The sequence below is a fragment of the Zophobas morio genome, unplaced genomic scaffold, assembly GCF_036711695.1.
Source record: "Zophobas morio isolate AGI-343-1 ecotype UQ-CSIRO unplaced genomic scaffold, CSIRO_AGI_Zmor_V1 ptg000028l, whole genome shotgun sequence".
NCBI lineage: Eukaryota > Metazoa > Arthropoda > Insecta > Coleoptera > Tenebrionidae > Zophobas > Zophobas morio.
The window spans coordinates 1,245,440-1,267,183 of record NW_026972133.1 but is presented as its reverse complement, the minus strand read 5'-3'; the positions used below and the strand labels follow the sequence as shown (position 1 = coordinate 1,267,183).

The 21,744-nt window shown below is 35.5% G+C and overlaps 2 protein-coding genes across 6 annotated transcripts in view; one reads left to right on the top strand and one right to left on the bottom strand.

Annotated features, from left to right (window-relative positions):
- Positions 1 to 21,744, top strand: part of LOC135136987 (protein transport protein Sec61 subunit beta-like) — a 160,135-nt gene that overhangs the window by 137,472 nt on the left and 919 nt on the right. The gene's annotated exons all lie outside the window — the stretch shown is intronic.
- Positions 120 to 21,688, bottom strand: LOC135136977 (eukaryotic translation initiation factor 4E-binding protein Mextli). 5 transcript variants are annotated; one of them, XM_064066497.1, is made up of 11 exons: positions 21,587 to 21,688; positions 9,318 to 9,464; positions 9,137 to 9,249; positions 8,885 to 9,091; positions 2,576 to 2,765; positions 2,425 to 2,496; positions 2,001 to 2,061; positions 1,678 to 1,951; positions 1,449 to 1,629; positions 989 to 1,206; positions 120 to 934 (listed from the first exon to the last, which is right to left on the bottom strand). In XM_064066497.1, the coding sequence occupies exons 2-11, from the start codon at positions 9,433 to 9,435 to the stop codon at positions 836 to 838; spliced, it is 1,533 nt and encodes a 510-aa protein (XP_063922567.1). In that variant the 5' UTR covers positions 9,436 to 9,464; positions 21,587 to 21,688; the 3' UTR covers positions 120 to 835. The 5 variants fall into 5 exon arrangements, with proteins under 5 accessions (XP_063922567.1, XP_063922565.1, XP_063922568.1 ...); XM_064066495.1 differs by lacking the exon at positions 21,587 to 21,688 and adding an exon at positions 9,643 to 9,751; XM_064066498.1 differs by lacking the exon at positions 21,587 to 21,688 and adding an exon at positions 9,643 to 9,751 and having other exon boundaries at positions 1,455 to 1,629.

Genomic DNA, 21,744 nt, shown 5'->3' with positions numbered 1-21,744 from the left:
ATAAAAATTGAATAAAGGGCGTTGTTGCCGGAACGTCTGCAACGTTGCCACGCCTGCAGTGACAGGTGTCACGTGATCGCTGTGGGTGTCTGAAATAAAGTCAGATAGAAAATGTTAAATTCTTTGATAAACTTTATTAAACATGAAGCATAACTAATTAACATTTAAATTTCTTTAGCATAAACAAAAATGTATATAAAACAAAACAAAAAACAAAATACTTTCACGTTACAGGTAACAGTCGCGTATGACCAGATCAGTTACAAAAGTTAAATAAAACATAAGAAAAATGCTTAACGAGAAAACCTACATAAAAATATATAGAAAACCGTACTCGATGAATGAGTATCATACCATCAATAAACTCCAGCTGACAAATCATTACAGATATCACTACTTCCATAAATCTATGCCAGACTACAGCTTCTCACATGAACGCTCCTTACATGAATCTAGATGATCACAAGAATAAATAACATAAATAGTCTGAGATGATTTTCGCTAAGAGATTATTAGTAAAGTCAGTCACATTAACTAAAAATAAGTAGTCTTATTTTTTTGTGTTTTAATCTTAAGTAAAGTTAATAGATATTCCTCTACTAAACCAACAGCTTTAAACTCTTGTCACAAAACAACACATCAAACGTTTTTTTAAAAAATTGTTACAAACTGTATACGAAAAATAGGCAACTATCCATAGAGTATAAAACTTTTTATATTTCCCTTTGTTCGCTACCCTAAGTTAATAAAGATATTGAGCCCGAAGAAAATAAACTTGACCTCGTAGGAAAGAAACCGAAAATTGCTTCATTAAAACTCGTAACTATCATTTGCGTCAAACGTCCGCCGAATCGACATCGTCGGCGCTTAGGACGCAAGTCGGTTCACCTGTGCGCGTGGACAGATACTGTTTGGCGTCGAACGTATCCCCAGTCTGTAAAAAAAAGTAGTTGTGATCAATTCCGGCTAAACTGACTGCGATACTCACGTTGCGGATTAAGAAGGGGTAGTCTCTCGAGATTCGCTCCCAGTCGGTCGGCGCCCCCAGACACAGCGGCGACATGGCCAGGTGGGCCAGAAATTCGATTGTATACACCAGGGCGGACTTGTTTGTTTGGTCGCTCGACGACGACGACGACGACGACGTCTTACCCTTGATTATGTCTTCGATTGGCATATGGGGTTTGCGCAGTTTCACCCTTCCATCTAAACAGAGTCGCTGTTAGCAAGGAGGGGGCCCAAGCCCGATTAAACGAGATGAAATCATCGAGCTGTAAAATTAGCGCAGCAACTGAGTCAGGGTGAATCATTTGGAATTTTGCAGCTGGATGACGTCGCCGGCGCCCCCGTCGGAGGAGTTAAATCGAAAGAGTGCGTAAAAACGAAATTATTTATTTCAATCCCAGTATACACAATGACTACATGGTACAGTGTGAGGCATCACTAACCTTTACCTGTCTCCTCGGTCTGGCCGTTGGTGATGACGCCGGGAGAGGGGATGGATTCGGGTGGGGACAGGGGTCCGTCCTCTACTCCCGCCACAATAGGCTGCGGCAGACTATCGAAGCTATAAAATTGTTCGTGTATTGGTTCCCCTGAGAAATACTCCTCCAGGACCAATTTGCTCGTCTGGAAGCAAATCGTTTAAAGGCGTCGTGGCGCGCATGCGCGACTTACTCGAACTAAGTCGAGGTTATCGCCGGTGATCTTGATCGTGTAGCCACCGGTCACTACACTGTATTTGTATTCGCCGATTGTGGCGTCGTTTGTGCTCAAACTGTGCATTAAAGCTCTCGATGCTCTGGCTGACGATGGCAAAGCACTATCGTCAGAAGCAGAAGAGTTGATACTAGAACTGGAGCCCGTTAAAGGACCACCGACTGCCATTTCGTGTTCTCGAACAGGTGAGGCGTTTCGTCGGATCGTGTCTTCGATCAGCTGCTTAGCATGGCTGCAAGCACACCGTCAGCAACGAAAAATCCCCAAAAAACGCAACTCACTTGATGCTTTCTTCGTTCGCCCCCGTTATCTGAACCAGTCTCTCCTTCGCACCAGGATTGACTGCAAGTGAAGCACAAATCAAAACCGAACTCACAAAACTCAAAAACAAGCCATTCCTGTCACTAATCGAGAAAGACGACTCAAAAACAAAACGCACACATACGATGGGATTACTCATGCCCTGGTTTAGAGGATTACGTCTAATAGATGAATGGTGACGATCAAGCACTATCCAGCCGATCGACAACGCCAAGTGGCCACAACCAATCAAAACTCAACTTACGACCGACGGTTGTCGATCGGCTCTACCTCTGGTGACTATTAGTTAAATCTCTCAAGTTAAACAAAACGATTAAAACACAGATTTAGTGCGAAGTAACTCGTTAAAAAAAGACAAGCGAGCATTGTGTTGTGAAGCGTTACCTCGCTGAAACGAAATGATCGTTTCGCTAAGTTCTTCGATCATATGAACACGCCTTCCTTTGATACCCATTACTATAAATACAAAAATCGATTTTTGAACAAACCCCAATCGAATCGGTGTTTCGGGAAGGTCGGGATTGTGAAGACTCACCTTTACCGGAGTCTGCGTTCCGGATGACCACCTCATCCTTACAGTACTTCTTACCCGGTATTCTCGTCGGTTTGGAGAACTTTCCTGAGGGTTTGAGAACTTCACCGGGTCCCAGGAGAGGCGGAGACGTGGACACCGACATTGAACACATGGAGTCGCTTAGGCTCGTGGCGGAATCGGACATATCAATCTGAAAAGGGCAAAGGGTTCGCCTCACATCGTGCGCTCCAGGAACTAGTTTTCGCGCAATACACACGTTTACGGCAACCGCCCGAGTCCTTAGAGCTAGAGCAATCCTGTCGGATAAATGTTTGCGCAACATTTTTTTAAAAGAACTACGTCTGCGATAAGGATACATCACTGTAAAAACGGACAACAATGAACTTGCGATCTGGCGAATCCACTTTATCAAATGATCGAAAAAAAAAAAAAAACTTCTCTAGTAAGCAGTGCAATTTATGTTTAAAATAATGATGTTGGCAGCACACTTGTCAGTTTGACAGTTACGGACAAATAAAAGATCAAATATGTATTCGCAATGTCATTATTATTATTAAAAAAAAAAAAAATCATTCAAGATTATTCCACGGAACTTCCCTCGTCCGACAAATCCCGCTTTTTAAAAAATTATAATATAAAATTTGCTTTTGCAATTCTCGTTTTGTGATAACCACTATGAAGTAAAAAGCAATATTCTTAAAAAATAGTTGGGACTCCCGACGTTTCACATTCTTAAAAAAAATACATTTGGGGGGCCCGAGAAGGTTTTACATTTTTAAAAATGGCAGTTTTTGGGACCCATGAGAAGATTTCACATTCTTAAAAAATACATTTAGGCCCCCGAGAAGGTTTTCTTTTTTAAAAAAGACAGTTGGGCCCCCGAGGTTTTACATTCTTAGAAAAAATACATTTTGGGACCCCCGAGAAGGTTTTAAATTTTTAAAAATGACAGTTTTTGGGACCCAGACAAGGTTTTACATTTTTAAAGACAGTTGGGACCCTCGAGAAGGTTTTACATTCTTAGAAAAAATACATTTTAGGACCCCCGAGAAGGTTTTACATTCTTAGAAAAAATACATTTTGGGACTCCCGAGGTTTTACATTTTAAAAAATGATAGTTTTTGGGACCCTTGAGAAGGTTTTAAATTTGCAAAAAAGACAGTTGGGATCCCTGAGAAAGTTTCACATTAAAAAAAAAAGACATTTGGCGGCCCCGAGAAGGTTTTACAATTTTAAAAAAGCCAGTTGGGAGCCCCGAGAAGATTTCACATAAAAAAAATACATTTTGGGACCCCTTAGAAGGTTTTACATTTTCAAAAAAGACAGTTGGGATCCCTGAGATTTCACATTAAAAAAAATACATTTTGGGACCCCCAAGAAGGTTTTACATTTTTAAAAATGACAGTTTTTGGGACCCTTGAGAAGGTTTTACATTTTCAAAAGACAGTTGGGATCCCTGAGGTTTCACATTAAAAAAAAAGACATTTGGCGGCCCCGAGAAGGTTTTATAATTTTAAAAAAGCCAGTTGGGAGCCCCGAGAAGATTTCACATTAAAAAAAAATACATTTTGGGACCCCTGAGAAGGTTTTACATTTTCAAAAAAGACAGTTGGGATCCCTGAGATTTCACATTAAAAAAAAAAAATACATTTTGGGACCTCCGAGGTTTTACATTTTTAAAAATGACAGTTTTTGGGACCCTTAAGAAGGTTTTACATTTTCAAAAGACAGTTGGGATCCCTGAGAAGGTTTTACATTTTCAACAAAGACAGTTGGGATCCCTGAGAAGGTTTCACATTAAAAAAAATACATTTTGGGACCCCCAGAAGGTTTTACATTTTTAAAAATGACAGTTTTTGGGACCCTTGAGAAGGTTTTACATTTTCAAAAGACAGTTGGGATCCCTGAGGTTTCACATTAAAAAAAAAAGACATTTGGTGGCCCCGAGAAGGTTTTACAATTTTAAAAAAGCCAGTTGGGAGCCCCGAGAAGATTTCACATTAAAAAAAATACATTTTGGGACCCCTGAGAAGGTTTTACATTTTTAAAAAAGACAGTTGGGATCCCTGAGAAGGTTTCACATTAAAAAAAAAGACATTTGGCGGCCCCGAGAAGGTTTTACAATTTTAAAAATGACAGTTTTTGGGACCCTTGAGAAGGTTTTAAATTTTCAAAAAAGACAGTTGGGATCCCTGAGAAAGTTTCACATTAAAAAAAAGACATTTTGGGACCCCTGAGAAGGTTTTACATTTTTAAAAAAGACAGTTGGGATCCCTGAGAAGGTTTCACATTAAAAAAAAAGACATTTGGCGGCCCCGAGAAGGTTTTACAATTTTAAAAATGACAGTTTTTGGGACCCTTGAGAAGGTTTTAAATTTTCAAAAAAGACAGTTGGGATCCCTGAGAAAGTTTCACATTAAAAAAAAGACATTTGGCAGCCCCGAGAAGGTTTTACAATTTTAAAAAAGCCAGTTGGGAGCCCCGAGAAGATTTCATATTAAAAAAATACATTTTGGAACCCTTGAGAAGGTTTTACATTTTCAAAAGACAGTTGGGATCCCTGAGGTTTCACATTAAAAAAAAAAGACATTTGGCGGCCCCGAGAAGGTTTTACAATTTTAAAAAAGCCAGTTGGGAGCCCCGAGAAGATTTCACATTAAAAAAAATACATTTTGGGACCCCTGAGAAGGTTTTACATTTTTAAAAAAGACAGTTGGGATCCCTGAGAAGGTTTCACATTAAAAAAAATACATTTTGGGACCCCCGAGGTTTTACATTTTTAAAAATGACAGTTTTTGGGACCCTTGAGAAGGTTTTACATTTTCAAAAGACAGTTGGGATCCCTGAGAAGGTTTCACATTAAAAAAAAAGACGTTTGGCGGCCCCGAGAAGGTTTTACAATTTTAAAAAAGCCAGTTGGGAGCCCCGAGAAGATTTCACATTAAAAAAAATACATTTTGGGGCCCCTGAGAAGGTTTTACATTTCAACAAAGACAGTTGGGATCCCTGAGAAGGTTTCACATTAAAAAAAAAAAATACATTTTGGGACCCCCGAGAAAGTTTTACATTTTTAAAAATGACAGTTTTTGGGACCCTTGAGGTTTTACATTTTCAAAGAAGACAGTTGGGATCCCTGAGAAGGCTTCACATTAAAAAAAAAAAGACATTTGGCGGCCCCGAGAAGGTTTTACAATTTTAAAAAAGCCAGTTGGGAGCCCCGAGATTTCACATTAAAAAAAAATACATTTTGGGATCCTCGAGAAGGTTTTACATTTTTAAAAATCACAGTTTTTGGGACCCTTGAGAAGGTTTTACATTTTCCAAAAATACAGTTGGGATCCCTGAGGTTTCACATTAAAAAAAATACATTTGGCGCCCCCGAGAAGGTTTCACATTGTTAAAAAAATCCATTTGATGCCCCAAAAAGATTTCACATAAAAAAAATACATCTGGGACCCAGAGAAGGTTTTACAATTTTACATTCTTAGAAAAAATACATTTTGGGACCCCCGAGAAGGTTTTACATTTTTAAAAAAGACAGTTGGGATCCTTGAGAAGGTTTCACATTAAAAAAAAGGCATTTGGCGCCCCCAAGGTTTCAGATTCTTAGAAAAATCCATTTGGGGACCCCCCAGAAGGTTTTACATTTTTAAAAATGACAGTTTATGGGACCCCTGAGAAGGTTTTACATTTTAAAAAAGCCAGTTGGGAGCCCAGAGAAGATTTCACTTAGAAAAAAAACATTTGGCGCCCTCGAGAAGATTTTACATGACAGTTGGGACCCCCGAGATGGTTTCACATTCTTAAAAAAACGAAAGGCCAACGCGCGTCCGGTCCGCATTCCTGACTCGTAACCACTAAACTACGACAGGGATGCCTTAACGCTAAACTGTTATTATACCGTGCATTATGTTTTTGCAAAAATTTGGACGATTAGGGAAAAACTCAAAATGGATTCGTACACCACACTTTTAGGACTACATTGTTGTGTAACCGTTAATCAAATAAACATAGAATTCTTTGAAATGACGTCATCAAATTGGTGGTGGGGATGACTAGCAAAATATTGGTTAGCATTTAACCATCTACATGATATTTCTAATATACATACAAACTTTCACAACAATCAATACAGACACCAGACAGACAGATAGACCGACAGACGGACGGAAACGAGAGACTACTTTTTTCGTACTCGATTAGCGTACGCTCGGGACGTAAAAATCTAGATATTCTCAACTTCTCAGTACATGCTTAACTTCGACTGTTTATACTTTAAAATAATTCAACTAAGTATGTACGTTTAGATTACAAGCATTAGTGATTAAAAGAAAATAAAATTTGATTGATTTTGTCTCCTCTACACAGAAGATAGAACTAATTTTTTTTTACAAAAATAGTCATACATTTGAAAAACATTTATTCGACAACATTTTAACATGACGAACAAATTTTGATCAACGATTTACCACGCTTCCAGTAACTTTAAAATATTTGTAAGATTTCACAGCATTCAATGTTTGCAATTTCAAAGTTAAATTGTTAAATACTATAACACAATTTTGATTTTTCTCCCAAAAATCTGAATGCGAAAGGTAAAAACTTAACACGGATTCATGAATCACACATACAGGAGTATGTTATTTTCTAAAATATGTAAAAACATTTATTTGGCAGAACTGTAAGATGACGCCATCATTTTTGGGGAGGCCATAAACGAATAAATTTTGATTCACCATTTATTTCAAGATTTAAATTGAAAAATACAATTTTAATTTTTTTTTCCGAAATCTGGAAATCTAGGGTAAAAATGCAGGAATATCTAATATTATAAAATCTATTTGTCAAAATTATAAATTGACGTCATCATTTTATTGGGGGGGACATAGACGAAAAAATTTTGATTAACGAGTTACCATGCTCACATAACCTTAAAACGTTATACAATTTTGATTTTTTTTCTAAAAATCTGTTGTCTAGGATAAAAACTCAATACGGATTCATAAACCACACGTGCAATAGTATCTTATTTTATAAAATTTAAATATTTACTAAAGTTGATTTAAAATATGAATAGCCAAATTTTGGTTAGTTTGGTTAATACATGTACTTTTGGAGAATATCCTCTAATAAAAATACGGACAGACGGCGGACATACAGACGGAAACAGGGACTTATTTTTTCGTACTCTAGGGGTCGGAAAATCATACTTCCGCTTACGCTCACGAAGTAATAAATTGCACGGCCTACTAGATTTTTTTTTTCGATCACATGCCATGTGGTGGTTTTCGGGCTATCTACAATGGCGTGCAAAAGACTTGCTCGATCTTTAAACCGATTCTTTTGAAAATAAAAACACCTACGTCCCTGGTCGAGTTCCGCTTGTCAATTACGAGCTGCTTTCAATGACTCAGTGTTTTCTAGATACAGACTCAGTGTGTCAATTTTAGTAACTTCTGTTTTTTCTTTAAAACAAACAACGCTGGTGATCATTAGAGCTTATTTTTAAAGTATGACTTTATAGTTGGAAATTCATCAAACAAATTTTTAAAAAGCTCGTGTATTTAGATTCGAATTTGAAAGCACAGCAACAATGGGAGACATCAAAGCCTACTTTTTGACAAACATCTACAAATAATTTTTTTGATGACGACATCGACTTTCTGGGAGGGATAAATAAACGGAAAACTTACATTTTTGTCATTTATGAGCTTGGAAGCTGCAAAAAAAACGCAAAATCTTGAAATCTAGTAGGCGAAGGTGTTAATTATATACTCCATTGATGCGTCTGTAATGTAGTACCTGACTAAAGTAGAAGTACTTTATGGGAAAACAGATCAATCATACGTCGCAGTAAACATAAAACCATCCGGACGGATCCACCTGCGAATTTAGGGGGAGGCAACTGGTCAAAATTTAAACGACGAATTGTGACTAAACATATTCCTCGTTAGATGTCGCTGCCAATGCTAACTTTATCATTTTTAATTTGTTACATGGTGTCACCTACACTTTTTCAACGTACTGTACATTAGAACAATGGGTTGACTGACATGAAGTGTCATTTATTGTCACTTTTTTTTTCAAAATATAAACATGGCGTTGCTGGATTTAATAAAAATGGAATCATTTACCCACTTAATGCCTTTTTGTTGCAAATAAACACTGAAAATTTGTTGTAAATGTCAAACTAGGTGTAGTTCAAAGCCTACTGCGTCTTAGTTACCGCGTGATTAGAATGTTTACACAAAATTGAAAAAAAAGGTGTCGTCACGTGCGCATCACGTGACGTCATCCCCGGGGCCCTACCTGCGAATATTGGTTGACTTTCTTCCTGTAATACTGGTTCATCACTTCGGTGCCCTTCCATCCCTTGGCTCTCAGTTCGATCAGTTCGAGCAAGTGTAATCGCGAAAGGAGATCAACTCGTATGTCGTCTTGGGCCTTGTCCCGAAAAATTTTAAATGCGTGATCCAACTGTTCCTTGTACAAGATCTCCAAATAGGCGCCATACACCTACAAGCCGAGAAGTGAAAATGCGCCGACCGCACCCTGCCTCACCTTCAAGTGCTGGCACAAGTTGATGATGCTGTCCTTGTAGGAGATGTTGGGGTCGGTGAGGCTGGAAGCGAGCAGAGCTGCCACCTGATCGACGGCCTGCAGAACATTTTCCACTGGAAACGTCGAGATAAGATAAAGGCGTCAATCAATGGGGCAGGTCAGGACTCGCCCGATTCCCTACCTGTCGTTAGCACGCCGTCCTGCCGCAGCTTGTTGGCCAGGATCTGGGCCTGACTGTGGGACTTGACCAGCTCGTGCTTCTTGGGGTGTTTGAGTCGGGACGAGATGCCCAGAGACATTTTCGCTTCTCGGAGTTGCGAATTTTGAACTGAAACACGCACAATGCCAAAGTTTAGCTGTAAAAAGGACAAAAAGCGTGTGACTCATTGTGAAAACTTTTGAGTGAAGAAGTAATTTTAGCACGACAAGGGTGACGAGGGGGCTGGTTAGTGGGCTCGGCGCGCCCGGCTCGCCGCGGGGGTCAAGGCCTAATTACAAGTAATTACCTTGTAATTATTTTCCTGGTTATTTATTGAAAATCAGACGCAACTGGCACAGCTGCTACGCTGCACGCAATGCGACTGCGAAATTCGAGGGCGCATGCGCGCCGAAATGGCGCCGCATTCAAACTAATTTAAGAACGAACTGCAATTACTTAAAAATAAGTCTACGAGTCACGGCTGCGACGAACTTTCGAAAAATTATTTTCGATGTCGTAAATCTCGAGTATGATTTTGAGGTGCGACCTTCGCCCGAGGGGGCAACATGGCGCCGGCGGCGCGCCAAATTCGAACTTCCACCAATTCATGGCAACTTGTTTATGGCTGGATTTTCACCGTCTGCCGAATTTTGACACATTTTGATGAGGGCGCTAGTTATGCTTCATTGACATTTGAACAATTTGACTGTAGAGAAGAAATTGTTGGTTTATGATGTTCTGCGTTGGTTTGTTGATGAAGTTTTTCGTTGATTATTGATTGATGAAAATGGTTTCGATTAGTCGGTTCCACACCTTACACCTCTCTATTACCCACTTGTTGATCACGTTACACAATATCACGACAAAAATTGTAGTAAAATAAAAATGGAAATTTTCTTAGAAAGTTTAACAGTGGAATTAACTGGAAATTAGCAGTTCTATTTAACTTGTTTCATCACAATTGAGAGGGGGTGGGTGGGCGGGGCTAATATTTCGTACTTTTTTTTAATACACGAAATCTTTTCCCAACAAGAAACTAAATACATATTTAACTATTGTGTTGTTCAATTAAAACTATATGTAACTAAAAAAAAAGTCCCGATCTCAACTATCGTGAATTTTGTATTCGTTGTCAGACCGAGGGGAGGAGCGTAATTGCAAAATACATACCTATTTTCCTACAAAAATTTTAAACATGTTTAAGTTTCTTGTTCTGAAAAGAAGACTACGTATATTAAGAAGTAAGGGCAAAATATAAGCCCCACCCACCCACCCTATCTCAGTTGTAATGATTTTTTTATTCGTTGTTTAGCAGCGGAGTTTAATTACAAAATGCATATTTCTTTGCAAAATTTTACTCTTTCAAGAACATATTTCACATGGTAATTTCTTGTAGAGAAATGAGGTTTTGGCAACCAAGCTCCGCCCTCGGCTCACGATTAATAAAAAAATTATCACAATGGAGATGGGGTGGGTGGGCGGGGCTTATATTTTCTACATTTTTTCTTAATACACGAAATCTTGTTTTCCCAACAAGAAACTAAATATATATTTAGCTATCGTGTTGTTCAACTAAAACTAGTAGGAACTAAAAAAAAGTCCCAATCTCAATTATGATGAATTTTTTTATTCGTCGTCAGACCGAGGGGCGGAGCGTAACTGCAAAAACATATTTCCCTGCAAAAATTTTGAACATGTTTAAGTTTCTTGTTGTGAAAAAAAGACTACGTATATTAAGAAAAAGAGGCAAAATATAAGCCCCACCCACCCACCCTATGTCGGTTGTAATGATTTTTTTTTTATTTGTTGATAGACCCAGCGGCGAAGTTTAATTGCAAAATCCGTATTTCTTTGCAAAATTTTACTCTTTCAAAAACATATTTCACATGGTAATTTCTTGCAGAGAAATGAGGTTTTTGCAGCTAAGCTCCACACTCGGCTCACGCTGAATAAAAAATTCATCACAATTGAGAGTGGGTGGGTGGGTGGGGCTTATATTTTCTACATTTGTTTTTTAATATACGAATTCTTTTCCTAAAAAGAAACTGAAAACTCATTTAACTACCGTGTTGTTCAAATAAAACTATATGTAACTAAAAAAAGTCCTGATCTCAATTATGATAAATTTTTTATTCGTTGTCAGACCGAGGGGCGGAGCGTAATTGTAAAATACATGTTTCCCTACAAACATTTTGAACATGTTTAAGTTTCTTCTTATGAAAAGAAGACTACGTATATTAAGAAGAGATGGAAAAATATAAGCCCCACCCACCCACCCTATCTCGATTGTAATGAATTTTTTTATTCGTTGGCGGATTCAGCGGCGGAGTTTAATTGCAAAATCCGTATTTCTTTGGAAAATTTTACTTTTTCAAAAACACATTTCACATGGTAATTTCTTGAAGAGAAATGAGGTTTTTACAGCTAAGCTCCGCCCTCGGCTCACGATTAATAAAAAAAATTATCACAACGGAGAGGGGGTGGGTGGGCGGGGCTTATATTTTGTGCATTTTTTCTTAATACACGAAATCTTGTTTTCCCAACAAGAAACTAAACACAATCATATTTAACTATCGTGTTGTTCAACTAAAACTATAAATAACTAAAAAAAGTCACGATCTCAATTATGATGAATTTTTTATTCTTTGTCAGACCGAGGGACGGAGCGTAATTGCAAAATATATATTTCCCTACAAAAATTTTGAACATGTTTAAGTTTCTTCTTATGGAAAACAAGACTACACGTATATTAAGAAGAGAGGCCAAAATATAAGCCCCACCTACCCACCCTATTTCGATTGTAATGAATTTTTTTATTCATTGGCAGACCCATGCGGCGGAGTTTAATTGCAAAATCTGTATTTCTTTGGAAAATTTTACTCTTTCAAAAACACATTTCACATGGTAATGTCTTGTAGAGAAATGAGGTTTTTGCAGCTAAGCTCCGCCCTCTGCTCACGAGGAATAAAAAAATCATTACAATTGAGGGCGGGTGGGTGGGCGGGGCTTATATTTTCTATGTATTTTTTTTAATATACGAAATCTTTTCCTAACAAGAAACTGAAAACTCATTTAACTACCGTGTTGTTCAAATAAAACTACATGTAACTAAAAAAAGTCCCGATCTCAATTATGATAAATTTTTTATTCGTTGTCGGACCGAGGGGCGGAGCGTAATTGCAAAAACATATTTCCCTACAAAAATTTTTAACACGTTTAAGTTTCTTGTTGTGAAAAAAAGACTACGCATATTAAGAAGAAGCGGCAAAATATAAACCCCACCCACCCACCCTATCTCGGTTGTAATGTTTTTTTTTTATTCGTTGGTAGACCCAGCGGCGGAGTTTAATTGCAAAATCCGTATTTCTTTGGAAAATTTTACTTTTTCAAAAACACATTTCACATGGTAATTTCTTGAAGTGAAATGAGGTTTTTGCAGCTAAGCTCCGCTCTCGGCTCACGATGAATAAAAAAATTATCACAATTGAGAGGGGGTGGGTGGGCGGGGCTTATATTTTCTATATATTTTTTTTAACATACGAAATCTTTTCCTAACAAGAAACTAAATACAATCATATTTAACTATCGTGTTGTTCAACCAAAACTATAAATGACTAAAAAAAAGTCTCGATCTCAATAATGATGAATTTTTTATTCGTTGTCAAACCGGGGGCAATTGCAAAATACATGTTTCCCTACAAAAATTTTGAAGATGTTTAAGTTTCTTGTTGTGAAAAGAAAACTACAAATGTTAACAAGACAGGGCAAAATATAAGCCCCACCCACCCATTCTATCTCGATTGTAATGATTTTTTTTATTCGTTGGCAGACCCATGCGGCGGAGTTTAATTGCAAAATCTGTATTTCTTTGGAAAATTTTACTCTTTCAAAAACACATTTCACATGGTAATGTCTTGTAGAGAAATGAGGTTTTTGCAGCTAAGCTCCGCCCTCTGCTCACGAGGAATAAAAAAATCATTACAATTGAGGGCGGGTGGGTGGGCGGGGCTTATATTTTCTATGCATTTTTTTTTAATATACGAAATCTTTTCCTAACAAGAAACTGAAAACTCATTTAACTACCGTGTTGTTCAAATAAAACTACATGTAACTAAAAAAAGTCCCGATCTCAATTATGATGAATTTTTTATTGGTTGTCAGACTGAGGGCGGAGCATAATTGCAAAATACATGTTTCCCTACAAAAATTTTGAACATGTTTAAGTTTCTTCTTATGAAAAGAAGACTACATATATTAAGAAGAGAGGGCAAAATATAAGCCCCACCCACCCACCCCATCTCGATTGTAATGAATTTTTTTATTCGTTGGCGGATTCAGCGGCGGACTTTAATTGCAAAATCCGTATTTCTTTGGAAAATTTTACTCTTTCAAACACATTTCACATGGTAATGTCTTGTAGAGAAATGAGGTTTTTGCAGCTAAGCTCCGCCCTCTGCTCATGATGAATAAAAAAATCATCACAATTGAGAAGGGGTGGGTGGGCGGGGCTTATATTTTCTACATTTTTTTTAATACACGAAATCTTCTTTTCCCAACAAGAAACTAAATACAATCATATTTAACTATCGTGTTGTTCAACCAAAACTATAAATGACTAAAAAAAGTCTCGATCTCAATAATGATGAATTTTTTATTCGTTGTCAGACCGAGAGGCGGAGCATAATTGCAAAATACATGTTTCCCTGCAAAAATTTTGAACATGTTTAAGTTTCTTGTTGTGAAAAGAAAACTACAAATGTTAACAAGACAGGGCAAAATATAAGCCCCACCCACCCACCCTATCTCGATTGTAATGAATTTTTTTATTCGTTCGCGGATTCAGTGGCGAAGTTTAATTGCAAAATTCGTATTTCTTTGGAAAATTTTACTCAAACACATTTCACATGGTAATTTCTTGAAGAGAAATGAGGTTTTTGCAGCTAAGCTCCACCCTCGGTCACCATGAATAAAAAAATCATCACAATTGAGCGGGGGTGGGTGGGCGGGGCTTATATTTTGTACATTTTTTTTTAATATACGAAATCTTTTCCTAACAAGAAACTAAAAACTCACTTGACTACCGTGTTGTTCAAATAAAACTATATGTAACTAAAAAGATTCCCGATTTCCATTGTGATGATTTTTTTATTCCTTGCAAAATTTTTGAACATGTTTAAGTTTCTTGTTATGAAAAGAAGACTACGTATATTAAGAAAAAGAGGCAAGATATAAGCCCCACCCATCCACCCTATCTCGATTTTAATGATTTTTTTTATTCGTTGGCAGACCCAACGGCGGAGTTTAATTGCAAAATCCGTATTTATGTGGAAAATTTTACTCTTTCAAGAACATATTTCACATGGTAATGTCTTGTAGAGAAATGAGGTTTTTGCAGCTAAGCTCCGCCCTCTGCTCACGATGAATAAAAAAATCATTACAACCGAGATAGGGTGGGTGGGCGGGGCTTACATTTTCTATATATTTTTTTAATATACGAAATCATTACCTAACAAGAAACTGAAAACTGATTTAACTACCGTGTTGTTCAACTAAAACTATAAGTAAAAAAAACAGTCCAGATCTCAATTATGATGAATTTTTTATTAGTTGTTAGACTGAGGGGCGGAGCATAATTGCAAAATACATGTTTCCCTGCAAAAATTTTGAACATGTTTAAGTTTCTTCTTATGAAAAGGAGACTACGTATATTAAGAAGAGAGGGCAAAATATAAGCCCCACCCACCCACCCTATCTCGATTTTAATGATTTTTTTTATTCGTTGGCAGACCCAACGGCGGAGTTTAATTGCAAAATCCGTATTTATGTGGAAAATTTTACTCTTTCAAGAACATATTTCACATGGTAATGTCTTGTGGAGAAATGAGCTTTTTGCAGTTAAGCTCCGCCCTCGGCTCACGATGAATAAAAAAATCATTACAATTGAGAGCGGGTGGGTGGGCGGGGCTTATATTTTCTATATACATTTTTTAATAACTATACGAAATCTTTTCCTAACAAGAAACTGAAAACTCATTTAACTACCGTGTTGTTCAACTAAAACTATAAATAACTAAAAAAAGTCACGATCTCAATTATGATGAATTTTTTATTCTTTGTCAGACCGAGACACGGAGCGTAATTGCAAAATACATATTTCCCTACAAACATTTTGAACATGTTTAAGTTTCTTCTTATGAAAAGAAAAATCCGTATTTCTTTGGAAAATTTTACTCTTTAAGAACATATTTCACATGGTAATTTCTTGTAGAGAAATGAGGTTTTTGCAGCTAAGCTCCGCCCTCGGCTCACGATGTTTAAAAAAATCATCACAATTGAGAGCGGGTGGGTGGGCGGGGCTTATATTTTGTACATTTTTTCTTAATATACGAAGTCTTCTTTTAACTATTGTGTTTTTTACAAAAAACTATATACCTATAATAAGAAGAAAAAAAAAAAACAAAGATTAAGTACGACCCACCCGTCCCGATCTCGTTGCGATGAAATTTTCATTCGTCGTTAGACCGAGGGGCGGAGCGTAATTGCAAAATATATATTTCCCTACAAACATTTACCGTTTTGAACATGTTTTAAGTTTTTTATTGTGAAAAGAAAACTACGTATATTAAGAAGAAAGATCAAAATATAATATTTTTTAATGGTTAAAGAATGCAAACCTTTCAAATTTTCCCCAAGCGTAATACTTTTTTATTCACGCAGAAAACCTCTGCTTCTGCGTTGGCAACACGAGATTTGTGAAATTTGTATCACTGATTAAACAGCACGACAATGCATTTGCGTGTTTTAATCATACTTTATTTCAAAATTACAAAAACAATCGTCGAATTTAAATTTGAACTGTCATTCAAAGATAACTAGCGCCCTCATAATGAAAATGACGTCGAAAGTAACTACTGGCTATTACGAAAATAGTGTGCGTCTTGTACCGCCAAGGGTGCTCCAATCACCACTACAAGAAAAACTGTCACAAATTCGCCGCCATGTTTTTGGAAAAATGCGCCAAATTTAATTTTCGGAATATTTTAAGTGTCTAAAGAGTGAATGTGTTAATTTTAATTCAATTTGCATATGATTAAGGAATAGAGATGCTATAAAGGTTAAATTAGTCCAGTAGACCATAACTGTAGGATGTATGCGCAGTTAGATAATTATCATGATTTGAAACACTGACGTCAGGTTATAAAAATAAATGAGCCGTAACTCAAAACTTACTTATATTGTCTTTTTATTGTTTACAAACTAGCTCATACATAGAGATCAGAGCCGCCAATAGGCAAAACTCCTACGAAACAATGACTATTTATAAATGTTTAAAGTTGGCGAAAAATCACATTTGTATGAAATAGAGTTAGCAACGAAAATCTGCTTTTGTTTAAATTTTGCTGCCAGGTTCATTAGACAGTTAAAAATAAATGTTTAAAAAACTAAACCTAGTTTTGGAACAGAGACTGGTGAGAAAATTCAAAGACTTTCTAATACATTAGTGTCTTTTTTGCTGTTTTGTATTATCACTTCTGGCTCATGTAAAAATGGCTAAAAATCATCAAAAGAAGTCCCAAACTGTATTATAAAAATCACCAAAATTACTGTTTTTTCAAAATCCTGTGCTGAATCCATAATACATAGTGAGCCGCATATTTTGCATATTTTGACAATTCATTGCAGATTTTGTGGGTTTGAGCATATGCAATGCGTATTTTACTTTATCAGTTAAAAAAAAATCAAATAGCTCTAGTAGAACTATAGTAATCGAGTCCATCAGACGAATTGCCACTTTTATGTGACCCCTTCAGTACGAAAAAAGTAGTCTAAACTAAAATAGTAGTTTAATTGGTCAAATTAAAAACGAGTCAGTTGCCCCATTTTCTCGAAACTCATTCAAATCGATAGAGAAATATGTATTTTGCAATTACGCTCCGCCCCTCGGTCTAACAACGAATGAAAAATTCATCACAATTGAGATCGGGGCGGGTGGGTGGGGCTTAATCTTTGTTTTTTTCAACAACAGGATAGATACACATGTTTTCAGTTTCTTGTTGGGAAAAGAAGACTTCGTATATTAAGAAAAAATGGATAAAATATAAGCCCCGGCCACCCACCCCTTTTCAATTGTGATGAATATTTTATTCATCGTGAGCTGACGGGCGGAGTTTAGCTGCAAAATCCTCGTTTCTTTACAAGAAATTGCCATATGAAATGTGTTTTTAAAAGGGTAGAATTTTCTAGAGAAATAATATGTTACAAATTTACAATTAAGCTCTGCCCCTCGTCTGATTATTTAGGAATGAAAAACTCATCACAATTGAGATCGGGTGGGTGGGTGGGGCTTAATTTTTTGTTTGTTTTTTTTTTTATATGTGGAGTTTACTTTCAACAACAGAATAGTTAAACATATTGCCAGTTTCTTGTTGGGAAAAAAAGACTTCGAATGTTAAGAAAAAATGGATAAAATATAAGCCCCGCCCACCCACCCCTTCTCGATTGTGATGAATATTTTATTCATCGTGAGCTGAAGGGCGGATTTTAGCTGCAAAATCCTGATTTCCCTACAAGAAATTACCATATGAAATATGTTTTTAAAAGAATTTTTTAGAGAAGTATTGATGTTACAATTAAACTCCGCCCTTCGGTCTGATTAGGAATGAAAAACTCATCACAATTGAGATCGGGCTGGTGGGTGGGGCTTCAGTTTTATTGTGTTTTTTTTTTTTTAATATATGGTGTTTTCTTTCAACAACAGGATAGTCAAACATATTGTCCTTTTCTTGTTGGGAAAAGAAGACTTCGAATGTTAAAAAAAAATGGACCAAATATAAGCCCCGCCCACCCACCCCTTCTCAATTGTGATGAATGTTTTATTCATCGTGAACTGAAGGGCGGAGTTTAGTAGTAAAATCCTCGTTTCTTTACAAGAAATTACCAAATGAAATGTGTTTTTTCTTTATATGCATAGTTTTCTTTCAACAATTTTTGCCGCAAAGAACAAGAGATATTATAATAAAAAATATAAAGTCCGACTATTATTCAATAATTTTGGACTGTACTCCGAATGTAAGTCACGTATTTAGAATACTTTTTCGTTTTTCTCAAAAAACTGAAAAATCTAAAATTGAAAACTCGTGAAATTTGAAATCGAAAAACTGCAAAATATAAAAATTGAAACGTCCAAAAGTTGGAATGTCGGGAAACTGGAAAATTAAAAAATGAAAACTGGAAGAGATATCATACAATGAAAGAAAAAAAAAAGAAAGATAGATTGAAAAATTGCAAATTAAAAAACTGACGAAACGAAATACTGAAAAAAGTGAAATTGAGAAAACAAAAAATTATTAAATCGGAACATTAAAAAATAAAAAAATTGTAAAAACAAAGAAAATAAAAAACTGAAACAGAACATTGGAAATGGAAAAATTAAAAACTGAAAACTCGAGTAACTCAATTCAAAAAATTGTAGAATCCATTAATCAAACCAAAATAAATGTGGAAATCGAGATCAATAAAAAAAATGTCTTTGGTAATTTCCAAAATTCCAAATGTGCTATGGTTGCAGAAGATTTTCGAAATATTCTGTCTAACTTCCAAAGTTCCAAAATTTACCTTATTTCTGTTATTTTGAAAATTCTGGAAAAAAGGTAAGAATGGTCGAAGAGACATTCCAAAAAGAATTATGGAAATCAAAATCAACAAAAGAATCTCTGTTGGTAATTTCTGAATGTGCTGTCCCCAGACTAAGATTTTCAAAATATTCTGTTTGAAATTCAAATTTTAAAATATTTCAAAAATCATCACTTTGATAATTCTTGAAAAATAGAAGGCATTTTCGAAGAAATGAAGCCGAAAAAAATTCTGGAAGTCGAAACCAATAAAAAATGTTTGTGAAATTTCGAAAGGTGCTAAGATTTTCGAAATATGTATTCTGTTTCAAATTAAAATTTTTCAAATTTGCCAAAATCTGCTTTATTTCATTAATTTTTGAGATTCTTCGATGGTCGTAGGAATTTTAGAAGAAATAAATACCCCGTCCAAAAAATTCTGGAAATCGAAATCAACAAAAAAATTTCTTTGGTAATTTCCAAATGTGCATGGTTCCAGAAGATTTTCGAAATATTCTGTCTAAATTCCAAAGTTCCAAAATTTACCTTAGTTTCTTTAATTTTGGAAATTGTGGAAAAATGGTAAGAATTGTCAAAGAGACAACCCAAAAACAATTATGGAAATCAAAATCAACAAAAGAATCTCTGTTGGTAATTTCTGAATGTGCTGTCCCCAGACTAAGATTTTCTAAATATTCTGTTTGAAATTCAAATTTTAAAATATCTCAAAAATCATCATTTTGATAATTCTTGAAAAATAGAAGGCATTTTCGAAGAAATGAAGCCGAAAAAAATTCTGGAAGTCAAAACCAATAAAAACTGTTTTTGGAAATTTCGAAAGGTGCCAAGATTTTCGAAATATGTATTTTGTTTCAGATTAAAATTTTTCAAATTTGCCAAAATTTGCTTTATTTCATTAATTTTTGAGATTCTTCGATGGTCGTAGGAATTTTCGAAGAAATAAACACCCCGTCCAAAAAATTCTGGAAATCGAAATCAACAAAAAAATGCCTTTGGTAATTTCCAAATGTGCTATGGTTGCAGAAGATTTTCGAAATATTCTGTCTAAATTCTAAAGTTACAAAATTTACCTTATTTCTGTTATTTTGAAAATTCTGGAAAAAAGGTAAGAATTGTCGAAGAGACATTCCAAAAAGAATTATGGAAATCAAAATCAACAAAAGAATCTCTGTTGGTAATTTCTGAATGTGCTATGTCCTCAGACCAAGATTTTCAAAACATTGTTTGAAATTCAAATTTTAAAGTATTTCAAAAATCATCATTTTGATAATTCTTGAAAAATAGAAGGCATTTTCGAAGAAATGAAGCCGAAAAAAATTCTGGAAGTCGAAACCAATAAAAACTGTTTTTGGAAATTTCGAAAGGTGCCAAGATTTTCGAAATATGTATTTTGTTTCAGATTAAAATTTTTCAAATTTGCCAAAATTTGCTTTATTTCATTAATTTTTGAGATTCTTCTATGGTCGTAGGAATTTTCGAAGAAATAAACACCCCCTCCAAAAAATTCTGGAAATCGAAATCAACAAAAAAATGTCTTTGGTAATTTCCAAGTGTGCTACGATTCCAGAAGAGTTTCTAAATATTCTGTCCAAATTCAAATGTTCCAAAATTTACCTTATTTCTGTTATTTTGAAAATTCTGGAAAAAAGGTAAGAATTGTCGAAGAGACATTCCAAAAAGAATAATGGAAATCAAAATCAACAAAAGAATCACAGTTGGTAATTTATGAATGTGCTATGTCCCCAGACCAAGATTTTCAAAATATTCTGTTTGAAATTCAAATTTTAAAATATTTCAAAAATCATCATTTTGGTAATTCTTGAAAAATAGAAGGCATTTTCGAAGAAATGAAGCCGAAAAAATTCTGGAAGTCGAAACCAATAAAAAACTGTTTTTGGAAATTTCCAAAGGTGCCAAGATTTTCGAAATATGTATTGTGTTTCAAATTCAAATTTTTCAAATATGGCAAAATTTACCTTGTTTCTGTCACTTTGGAAATTTTCAAAAAATGGTAAGATGTCGAAGAACTCAAAAACAATTAAAATTTTTTTTTAATATTTCAAAAATTACCTTAAATCATTTTTCGTTTCAAATTCAAGTACTAGCCCCGCCCACCCACCCTTTATTTTCTTAAAGAGTACGTCCTTTTCCAAAATCAGTTTTATCTTTGCAAGTAAATTACAAGCTTTTACAATAAATTAGAAATCTCAAACAATTAAATTAGTTTCTTACGCGTTAGAACTGCAAATTTATAGATACTCAATAATCATGATCTACATTTCTGAAACATCAGCTTATTATGAATATAACCGAGATGTATTTTCTGAACACAACATCGAATTTTTGAACTTCCTATGGCTATCTTTGACGTTTTATTAATTTTTTTCGAAGTGACGTCATCAATATTTTGAGAGGAAAGAATAAACATAAAGGGGTGAATAATACATATCAAAAATACAGCTAACACCGGACGCAGATATATGAATACTGACATTACTCACACTATAAATTCGGATTAAACCGATGAGTCGGAATTCATCTCCCGGAAAAGACAGTCTGACATTAGTCACAGATGCGCAATTCTTAAATATAAACAAGAAATATATACAATGCACCGACCTTATTATTTTTACTCCGTCGCCGACTCAGCACGTTTCTTCAGCAAATAACAACATCACAATACAATTCAGCCAATTTTTACGTTCTGACCGTACGTACGGTGAAAGGTAGCGGTTTCACTTGTAACAAAAACCTCAGAAACCGTTAACAATTTTAAT